General features: G+C 55.2%; 4 protein-coding genes across 4 annotated transcripts; 3 read left to right on the top strand and 1 right to left on the bottom strand.

The window, feature by feature from the left end:
* The first annotated feature begins 742 nt into the window (after positions 1–742).
* NGA_0587700 (uncharacterized protein) lies at positions 743–2,170 on the top strand. The gene is made up of 4 exons (XM_005855744.1): positions 743–891; positions 1,005–1,217; positions 1,324–1,623; positions 1,756–2,170. Exons 1-4 carry the CDS (start codon positions 775–777, stop codon positions 1,990–1,992), a joined length of 867 nt encoding a protein of 288 aa, XP_005855806.1. The 5' UTR covers positions 743–774; the 3' UTR covers positions 1,993–2,170.
* On the bottom strand, positions 2,162–3,287 carry NGA_0588500 (uncharacterized protein; the record flags this gene model as incomplete). Its single annotated transcript, XM_005855747.1, has 4 exons — positions 2,162–2,601; positions 2,750–2,803; positions 2,911–3,048; positions 3,171–3,287. The coding sequence occupies 4 exons, from the start codon at positions 3,285–3,287 to the stop codon at positions 2,332–2,334; spliced, it is 579 nt and encodes a 192-aa protein (XP_005855809.1). The 3' UTR covers positions 2,162–2,331.
* Positions 3,288–4,425: 1,138 nt separating this feature from the next.
* Positions 4,426–7,005, top strand: CDC5L (pre-mRNA-splicing factor CDC5/CEF1; the record flags this gene model as incomplete). The annotated part of the gene is made up of 1 exon (XM_005855743.1): positions 4,426–7,005. One exon carries the CDS (start codon positions 4,426–4,428, stop codon positions 7,003–7,005), a length of 2,580 nt encoding a protein of 859 aa, XP_005855805.1.
* Positions 7,006–8,675: 1,670 nt separating this feature from the next.
* NGA_0587500 (nad-dependent epimerase dehydratase) lies at positions 8,676–10,241 on the top strand (the record flags this gene model as incomplete). Its single annotated transcript, XM_005855742.1, has 1 exon — positions 8,676–10,241. The coding sequence occupies one exon, from the start codon at positions 8,676–8,678 to the stop codon at positions 10,239–10,241; it is 1,566 nt and encodes a 521-aa protein (XP_005855804.1).
* Between the last annotated feature and the right edge of the window lie 274 nt (positions 10,242–10,515).

A 10,515-nucleotide genomic window follows, 5' to 3' on the forward strand; every position in this document is an offset into this window, starting at 1 on the left:
TGTTCGTGGGCCTGATTTCTACGGCTCGATGGGGCGACAGAAAGCCGACAAATATCAAGCAAGAGAGTCCAGAGAAAGGGAGGCTCACGTGGAGTCGAAATACAGTTTTAATTCAATCGATCCATGTCATTCTTCGATCGTCGGTTGGCCTCCCGAGAACTATTCATGTTCTGAAGGTCTCGTACACCCTCATTTCTCGCGCGCGTGTTCCCTTGGTCAATTTGTTTTCTCGCGGGGTCCGTAGTCACGGGGTCTAAAAAGCGACACCCCCCAATACACACACACACATACCACCCTAATAATGGTGTCCAGTAACCAAAACACCTCCTCGCTAACTTCGCATTTGGCGAGCAATGCGCCCCAGCTTTGTCGCTCGCATCCAGTCTTGATCCATACGCCGGAGAGACTTTGTTGGTCAAGCGCAGTCCGTTTCGGCACTTTTCTTTTTGTTTGTGTGCACTACATAGAGTGACAGAAATTGTCGTTTGTATGTCATCTTTCTTGTCATCAAGAAGTCCGTAAGGATGAGCGCGCAGAAGTGTACGTGTCGACGACATCAGGAGCGCTATAGACATTCCATCGAAAAACCTGTTAAACTAGCCTCTTTCAGTAACTTCAGCATATGGCGTCCCACCCTTAATGGCCGGACAGTACGTGGCCCGAATTTCTGCCCCTCTTCATGCCTGTGAGGAACAAGTGTAGGCATGTCCCTGTCATCCTGACTTCCTCATTGCGATCAGGTAGAGGTGGTCTGTCAATGAAGAGATCTTCAATATGACGCGAACAACGCGATCAAGGACAAGCTCCAATGCCGCTCCTTTTCAGAGACTCGGCCGTAAAGAAGCAAGTAAAGGCAATGTGCTGTGCTTAAGCATGATCTACGCCAGAGAGGTGAGCGTCCGTGCACGACAATCGTGCATTCCCAAGCACGTATATATAGAATATCTTTCCATCGAAAAATCAGCCCCATTGTCTCACTACTAAAGTCTTGCGTGCTTGTTCAGGATGCAGTTCCAGAAAAGGATTTCGGTCAGGTGTGGCGCGATCGCTTGCGCCTTGTGCAGCTGGAGAGCAACGGATGGGAAGTGTACAGCTGTGATCTATCCCACGATGAGTCCTTGGGCGTAATGGGACGGCATCTGCAATCGAATTTCGACCACCGTCGATTTCAGGAGGCCTTCACACGACGGTTTCCACATGGCTTGGAGATACGCCAGGTCCGTGACCTGTGTAATGTGACTCTTCAGGTTTTCCCCTCGACTACAGCGTTTCCTTTTTTTTTGCGCCTCATCCCGCGCGCCTTTCACAACCTCGCACGTGAAGGTCATATTCGACTATTTCTACATCCCCGAGCACTGGGCCAGTCAGCGTTGGGGCTCCGGCCGCCTCGTCACCGACACAATCCCCTTCCTGCGCCGCACCGCCAGGGTCCGGGAGTTCTGGCTGCCCAATTGCAAGGTCATGCGGGAGCTTTTGGAGGAGCACGAGGAGGTGCTGGTGTCGGAGGGTCTTGACTGGAGCCTGGTGCGGGAACGGTGGAAAAACGTCCTGTACGTGGCCACGGAGCAAGTGGACGGGATCATGCAAAGGAGCTTGGCCGAGGTGAAGACAAATGCGAACCAGGTGCGAGGGGAGAGATAGGAATGATTCTTGTGGCGCCTGGAGAAGGCAAAGCCAATTAAAATATTTTTGTAACCACAGCACCCAGACAAGAAAGTGATGCTTCTCACGCTGCTCGACATCCGCCACCTGTAGGTTGCTGCCTACCTGGATGACCAGTACCCGTTTATAAAGATAAGCCCCATCGTCCTCGCCAAGCCGCGTCGCTATCGCCAAGAAAAGGGGAGGGACCTCAAGGACAATCAAAAACGGAGCAAAGTCGTGGAGGGGGGATTGAAGGTAAGATACCAGAAAGGAGCAGAGCGTAACATTCTCGCACCGAGGAATCATGGCTGTATATTCGAGGAGGATGAGAACCCCGTCAGCCGTTAGGGATTGCCTTAAAGTCCGGTAGTAGACCGCACTGTTTTCTGTAGGATGGCTCTCGCCTGACCGATGGCTTTGCCGCATGCAACATTGGTATTTATACATGGAAAGGTGGTTCTGCTATTTTCAACATTAGGTAGAAAGCATCATGGAAAATAGCCTGAAAGGCTTCAGGACCAACGACCTGATATTATTTTCTCTTACAGTAGCATTGTATTACGTTACCTTTCGTGCTTTTCCAGGACAACCTACAGCCGTAGAAAAATCACAATATTTCACCCCACCCGCTCCCTTTTACTTCTGTACATGGTGCAAGTATCCACAAGCGTCTGTGTCATGACGAGCTCATGAGCTCGACGAGGTCCGTCTTATTGCCGCAAGTCGATTCTTCTGATCCTGTGTGAGCTCCTTCTTCTTTTTCGCCGCGGCGTTCTCTGCCTTTGTGCGTGCACTAACTTTTTCTGTTCTAGTCTTTTCTTTCGCTTTGTCCTTGTTGCCACCGAAAGAAAAGATAGAGCCAATGCGCGCGGGGCGGTTCACCCAAGCGGGAACGGAAGCCCCCACCAGTCTCTGACAGAGCGCGTCGCTGTAGTGGTTGCAATTTTTCCTCGTCACCTGCAGAGGAGAGGTCACGGCGTAGAGTACCATCAAATCATTTTTTTTTCTTCTTGAATTCCCTCCGCCTTCTCTCCCTTTCTTTTCTGCTATCATCCTCAACCTATACACCCACAAACACGACCTCGGACTGCGTCCTTAGACTTACATGATAGGCACCGGCCGCAAACTCTTCTCGCAGTTTGTTAATAATGCCATGTACCTGTCAACATGTTAATTTCCAATGAGAACCGTCGACATGTCGCTAACAAAATGGAATGACTGGGTGCGCAAGGTATCCACCCTTCTCAAATTTAATGAACGCTTTACCTCGTTGGCGCTTCCGACATGCTCGCCCATGACTATGCTCTCCTTCAAGCTTACTACCTGGCCACTCGCAACCAGAGGGGTCTTGGGAACGTGGAAAAAGACTCCGTTTTGGGCGAATGTGTACTCTACGCCGCCAACCTTCGTTTCAATACAAATTATGACCATGAGACGTCAGCTCCACAAAACAGAAAAAGCTGTTTCCTGCCATCCGTTCCCAAAGATGTAAGCATTACAGGTATTTTCCCCAGCTTGAAACGAACCTCCACGCCAGTATGCCACGCCCCTAGCCCTACTCGTCGCATCCATGAGCCCGTCCCCTGCTCATCCGTCAGCTCGTAGACATTGAGAATCACATCGCGCCGAGAGGATGCCGCCATAGCCGTCGAGTGGCTTTCAGACGCGCTCACTTATGCCTAGCTACCAAAATCCGAAGAGGGAGGCGAGGGTGGAGGTGAGTGTATCGCCAGTGGGATCATTCATATTAATAGGGGCTAAGTATAATAGCAATGCTGTAGGATGCAATTTCGCGCGTACTACTCTGTAATATCATGACTTGACAATATGGACTCGCATATATAGCACTGTCTGCTGACCATGCTAGCTTTAAGAATTAATTGTCTACGTGACAGCATAACAAACGTGAAGAGATGGAACGTAGGGAACTTTTCGTAGTCTTTACATGTGTTCAACAAGGCAGCCACTGTCAATTCCTTCATTTTTCCCGGGACCCTATTCGAATGAAACAGACCATGCGATGGGCTGAAGTGCTCTCTCTCTATCATGAAAATATGTCGCTCAGGAGCTGTTTTTCCCGCCCAGTGACCGAGTCTAGAAAACCACCAGCAACGCGAGGCCGGCGGGCACGGCTCCCCGAATAAGACATACCTTTGATCGCCTGCAGAACCGGCATTACTGCTCCCACGATACCATTATAATTTGGAAAAAAAAAGTCGCTATCTATTCAATGAGATACGGTCGCCCTGGCCCCTACCATTCGGGGGGAAAAGCAGCAGGGTCGATTTCTTGGGCCTCTGTGCGTGCTCCCTCGAGACCGATGACGCGGTTCGTATGATGGAAAAGGACCCCTCGATTGCCTGGCTCCCGAGCACCCAAACCCCAGGTGGCGCCCTGGCAGTGGTGGACAGGAGGACGGGTGCACGCCCTTGTATTCAGTTTGTTTCTCTAGTCTGATAGCCTCTCCTTGTGTGCGTGTGAAAATGAAATGCGATTTTTTATCGCGTCGCGCGCTTGTCTTCGCAACATGGTTCCGAAGGCCGGAGGCGGAAGTGTCCCCCCGGCAGGAGCCCGTTCGTTCCCTTTCCATCATGGTCCTAAATATTCTCTCCCTTTTTACACATCCTGATCTTCCTTGCATGCATCAGGTCGCCTGGGTCCAGGTTTCCTTCTGTCTTGTGCCTGAGCTGTCCGTCAACGCACAGAGCTCGCACCCTTCACCATACTTTTTCTTCTCCGGTACAGCTTGTCTGCTGTTCCGCGTCGTAGGTCGCAGGAAAAATGGGCATCCGTATTATGGTCAAAGGTGGGGTTTGGAAAAACAGTGAAGATGAGATTCTGAAGGCCGCGGTCATGAAATATGGCCTGAATCAATGGCCTCGCGTCGCGTCGTTGCTCAATCGCAAGTCCGCAGCTCAATGCAAGGCGCGGTGGTACGAATGGTTGGATCCGTCCATCAAAAAAACGGAGTGGACGCGCGAAGAAGAAGAGAAACTTCTGCACTTGGCCAAGATCCTGCCTGCGCAATGGCGGACCATCGCCCCCATCGTGGGCCGGACGCCTGCGCAGTGCCTGGAACACTACGAGCGTCTCTTAGATGCTGCCCAGCAGAAGACGGGGGATATGGACGCAGGGGAGATCAAGGACGATCCTCGGAAGCTCCGCCCGGGAGAAATTGACACGGCGCCTGAGACAAAGCCGGCACGACCGGACCCGATCGACATGGACGAGGACGAGAAGGAAATGCTTTCGGAAGCCCGGGCGCGCCTCGCCAACACCAAAGGGAAAAAGGCGAAACGAAAGGCGCGCGAGAAGATGTTGATGGAGGCGAAGCGATTAGCATCGCTGCAGAAGCGGCGAGAGCTGAAAGCGGCTGGTTTGGAATTGAAAATGCGTGAGAAGAAGCGTAAGTACATTGACTACGGGCGTGAGATCCCTTTCCAGCGCACGGCGCCCGCCGGCTTTTACGCGACAGGGGCGGAGAAATTGGAGGGCGAGAAGCAGGCTCTGGACCCGCGATTTGAGGCGCTGCGTGTAGATAAGATGGAGGACGAGCGCAGGGACGAGGAGGAGTCCCGGCTTCGGAACCAAGACAAGAAACGGCACAAGAAGCTCGTGCAGGAGAACCTGCCTCAGATGGTGCAAGCGCTCAATCAGTTGAACGACCCGGCTTCGATCCGACGGCGCGTCCCACTCTCCCTCCCGGCCCCCCAAGTGACGGACAGGGACCTGGAAGAGATCGTGAAGGTGGGGGCGCAGGCGGCCGCCGGTGGGGGGGGGGGAGGGGCGACGGCGGGGCTTTTGGGGGACTACCGGGACCGGGCTACCCCGTTGGCCACGCCCATGCGGACACCGAGCACGGCCCCGGGGCAGGATGTGGTCATGCAGGAGGCGAGGAACTTGCTGGCGATGCGGGCGGCCGAGACCCCGCTTCAGGGGGGGGAGGCGGTTATGAGCCGGTTGGAGGGAGGGACGGGTTTTGAGGGGCACGAGCCGCGGGGTTTAGGTGGTGGAGGCATGACTCCCGGGGGCGGAATGACGCCGATGACGGCGAGGAACGAGGAGGGGGGGCGGACGCCGCTCTCGTCGGGACGGGTGGGCGGGTCCTCGGTGGCTTCGATCAAGTCCCGGGCCCACGCGGCCGGTGGGGCGACGCCGATGCGAGACGAGTTGGGGTTGAATCAAATGGGGGGCTCGGAGGAGCAGCAGCAGTTGATGGTGATGAGTGAGAAGCGCCGGCAGAAGGCGCTCCGGGCTCAGCTGGCGGAGGGCTTGAGGAGCTTGCCGGAGGCCCAGTACACGTACGAGATCTCGGTGCCGACGATGGAGGAGGAGGAGGAGAGAGTGACGGACGTGGGGAAGGAGGAGGACGCGGCGGACCGGGACGCGCGCATGGCGGCCAAGAAATTGGCGGTGGAAGAAGCGGAGCTGGCACGACGGTCCGCGGTCTTGAAGCGGGGGCTGCCCCGGCCACGAATTGTGGACCCGGACATGTTCGCATCTCGGGTCCGGGCCGCGACAGCCGAGGCTGACGAGATAGCGGCCGCGGACGCGATGGTGCAGCAAGAATTGTTGGCTGTGTTGCGCGCGGAGGCGGCCAAGTATCCGGTCAGAGAGGCGGGGGGGAAAGGAAATGGAAGAAGCAGTAAGGGAACAGACGGGGACAGGGGGGTCCTTCCCATCATACCACCGCAAATGTTGAGCACTGCGCGTGATCTTGTGGCAGAAGAAGCGGCGAAGCTCCGAAAGGCAGTTGATTCTTACGGAGGGGAGGGTGGAAGCGAGGAAAGTGGAAAGGGCGAAGGGGCGGGTGTCGACTCGCAGGGGGACATGTGCCCAGTGGCATTGGAGCGAGACTGGCTGAAAGGATACAACGATCTTGCGTACTTTCCTGGCCGCCAGGCATTTGGGAGGCTGACAGGCGCCAGCAAGCAGGATCGGCTGGCCGCAGTTGTCCACGAATTCAATACCTTGGCCGGTCACGTGGAGAAGGTTGGGAAAAGGGCGAGCAAACTCGATACACGCTTAAATCTGGCCACTGGTGGCTATGTGAAACGCGCAACAGCGTTGTTGCACGGTGTGAGCGAGGCCCTAGACCAGATAGATGAGATGCGTTTGGAGGTGGGATGTTTTCGCAGGCTGAAGGCCATGGAAGAGAAGGCGCTTGTGACACGCGTGGCCGAGGTAAATGCGCAGGCAGACAGTGTGGCCAAGCGGGAAGAGCAATTGCAGCTGTCTTACGTGGAGTTGCTCGACGAAAGGGATCGATTGTTTGGAGTGCTTCATGGGCACGAAGGCGAGGAAGATAGAGGGGAGGAGCACAATGGTTTGAACGGCAAAGTGACAGTGGCGGAAGAGTGACAGAGAGGGGAAGTATAGCAGCGAAGAGAGCCCCTATGCTCTCGCTGAAAGAAATAAAAGCTAACGAACATATGGGTTATTTCCCGGGGATACAGGCAGGTCGATTGAATTGACTTTTCACGAAACCAGTCGACGGCAACCCAGGTTGGGAGGCTGAAATGCCGTGTTTGTAAAACATATCCACTTTTTCATTACATCAAACATGATCGCAAAAGAAGGTGGCGTTGTAGGAAGTTGGAATACGGGAACGCGAATAAAGGATAAATTTCACAGTGTACGCGGCATTCGTCGGCCCATTGCCTTTGAAGGGTCAAGCAGTCGCACTGCCTCTTGACTCAAAGCAACTAAAGCTCCCCAAGTCACCCGTCAACATTTCACGGGCCACACCGCAAAAGCTTTTCGCTCTATTGAGCTGCTCTATACATCGCGCTATGGTCGTTTGCCGGAACTACGTGGTGTGATCCCTTGTTATTGTGGCCTCGTGAACGAGCTGTTGCTCCCGCTTATGAGCGAGAGCTAACACCACGTCACTGATCTTTTCCTCCACTTGCCCAGGCCTGGTGAGGTGGCCAAATGCAATTTCACGCGTGTCTAAGCCATCTCAGGGCTCCCATGCACCGTAAGAGATGTACACAACCATAGTTAGGTCCTTTGTGAGTGTGCCGGTGTGTACGTGGTGGCTAACGAGGGCGAGAAAACTCCGGGCTGTGCCAAGGATCATCGTCTTCCTCTCCTCGGCCACGCCCGCTTTTCTTTGCAGTTGCTCCATGTCTGAATCAGTCGGCATTCCTCCTGGTGGGAATCTGTCGGATTTCACATGTCAATCAACGTTCTTTTGTCATATTTCTTCGCACTGTATATTCGCCGCGGTGAAGTGGTTCTTCTATGCCCGCACTGGTCTTAGGAAGTTTTTTCCACAACGATGACGTTTGCGATCCTTTCATCAGCACTTCGATGCCACGGGGCCGCTCGTTTCTTGTTCGCGAGCCTTTTCACCTGTCTTTCACCTAACTATTGATGCCCTGTGGCTTTGCTTCGTATCCCACCTCTTAGATAGTGACCAAACTGCGAACAATGTGTCAATGACGGCGGCTTGGCATAGCGTAGCGTTCACAAATTGCGTTGCTGTGGACGACACATTGCAGCATTGCTTAGTTTGTCCTGACTCAACCTCACTGACTAATACCCCGTCCTTGCGTACTTACACACCAATCTACAGTGTTTTAAGAGCTCACCAAACCCCGCTTCATTTAATCGAAGCGCCCGGCTCCGCGCGTCACATCTTTCTCGCGCACAAGATTTGCACCTCCTGTCAGGCGGAAAGCAACCTCCACGCAAGCACTTTATAGAAACGAATCTCTTGGCTCCCGTTCACTTACGGGAACTAGTCGAGGGCTTTGTTTTGCACATCACCTAGCACCACGTCTCTCATCACCGCCGCATCCTCGTGCTCGACTCACCGCACCCTAACTGGGTTTTTGCACTCTGCCTCTCTCGTCGAGCTCGCTGTCCTAGCCAGCCACTTCTTGAGCCAAGTGCACCTTACCGGCCCCAAGGCCGCCTTCCATCACAGTCAAGTACACGGGGGTACAACCGTCTAGGTTCGGTACTCGTTCCAGAGGCAGCAAAAGCAGCAAGCCCTTTTTACCTTCTTTTCAAGCGACCGAAATATGACGTACGAATACGTACATCAACGTCAGCAGCACGACAGCAGCTCCGACATGGACACAGCCCTACTGGTGCCTGATGTCACAAGCATCCCCATGCCTTTACGAGCAGAATCTCTTCGTAAACTCGAGGTAGTGGGGTCCTGCAACGGCCTCGCCTCGACCCAGCAAGCCTCAGGGGCCTCTGACACGGGCGAGGGGGGAAACCGGCGCAGCTCTCCTGCTTTCTCGGCAGCCACAAGCCGCGCAGACAAAGCAGAGAATGTTGGGGAAGAGAACGACGATCAGTCCCGGACATCGGGCTCCGATCTGGTCCCCACCACCACAGACGACAGCGACGAAGAGGACACCTCCTCGCTCGCCACGGACGAGACGCCCGACCACCTGCAGCGACACGCTGACTCCTTCTTGAGTGTGGACCGTGGTTCTCTGCTCGCTCCTCCCGTGGAGGGCGGGAAGAAAGTCCTGGTCACGGGCGGGGCCGGATTCGTAGGTAGCCACGTGGCGGACCATCTCTTGAGCCGCGGGGACGCCGTCGTCGTGGTGGACGAGTTCAACGACTACTACGACACCTCCTTGAAGCGCGCCAACGTCGCCCACCTCCTGGCCAAGCATGGGTCGGCGCGTTTGCGGGTGGTGGAGGCGGACATATGCGACGCGCATGCGATGGAACAACTCTTCATCACAGAGCGGCCCCGTCACGTGGTGCACATGGCGGCGCGTGCTGGGGTGCGGCCGTCCATCGATGATCCTTTCATCTACATCCACAGCAACATGCTCGGGACCACGCGCTTGCTGGAACTGGCGCGCATCCACGGCAACGACTGCTTCGTGTGGGCGTCGAGCAGCTCGGTGTATGGGGGGTCGAGCCTGGAGGAGTTCGGCGAGGACGACTACGTGGACAACCCGGTCTCTCCCTACGCGGCCACCAAGAAGGCCTGCGAGCTCATGACCCACACCTACCACTCGCTCTACAAGATGAACGTGACCGGCTTGCGCTTCTTCACGGTGTACGGCCCCCGGGGCCGGCCCGACATGGCGCCCTTCAAGTTCGTGGACCGCGTCTCCCGCGGGCTGGAGATCCAGCAGTTTGGAGACGGATCCTCCTCCCGGGACTACACCTACATCGACGACATCGTCGACGGCGTGGTGCGTGCCCTGGACCGGCCGTTGGGCTACCAGATTTTCAACCTGGGCAACGGCTCGCCGTACCGCTTGTCGGACTTTATCCGCCTGGTGGAGAAAAACGTGGGAAAAGCGGCGGTGATCAAAGTCCTGCCGGATCAGCCGGGGGATGTGCCTAGGACGTGCGCGAACATCAGCAAAGCCCAAGAGCTGCTGGGTTATCAGCCCAAGGTGTCGTTCGAAGAAGGGATCGCGAGGACTGTCGATTGGTACAAGGGTTGGAGGGCAGAGAAGAGCATGGAGGCGGAGAAAGAGGAGAAGAAAACCGGGGAGGGAAAAGCGGGAAAGAAGGCGGATAAGAGCACGAAAGGCGTGCAGCCGGGAAATATGGCGCGCGTAGCGTCGGCGGCCTCGGTCTTCAGCCAGGGAGGCTTGAGCGGTTAGCGTCACCCTGCAGGGGCGTGCGCCACGGCGATATTGATACCGTGGGATTTTGATGGAGTGCGCACACTATAGAGATAAGAAGAAGAAAAAAGCTGACGAGAAATTTAGTAAGGTACATGAGTCAATGACCTAGAGGCACATGGAGGCACGGGTTTGTGGTATGCAGGAAAGTGGCGAGGAACCGCCAAGAAAACAGAAAAAGACGAGAGAGGCACGACTGCTATTAAGCATTCTTGACGCATTGCTCTCACTGTCGCATGTATAGAATGGAGTT

This window comes from Nannochloropsis gaditana (genome assembly GCF_000240725.1).
Source record: "Nannochloropsis gaditana CCMP526 unplaced genomic scaffold scaffold116, whole genome shotgun sequence".
Classification (NCBI taxonomy): Eukaryota; class Eustigmatophyceae; order Eustigmatales; family Monodopsidaceae; genus Microchloropsis; species Microchloropsis gaditana.

Coding starts and splice junctions, on each gene's coding strand:
- NGA_0587700 (XM_005855744.1), top strand. CDS start 775: ATGACGCGAACAACGCGATCAAGGACAAGCTCCAATGCCGCTCCTTTT. Junction 892..1,004: donor GCATGATCTACGCCAGAGAG/GTGAGCGTCCGT, acceptor GTGCTTGTTCAG/GATGCAGTTCCAGAAAAGGA. Junction 1,218..1,323: donor ATGGCTTGGAGATACGCCAG/GTCCGTGACCTG, acceptor TCGCACGTGAAG/GTCATATTCGACTATTTCTA.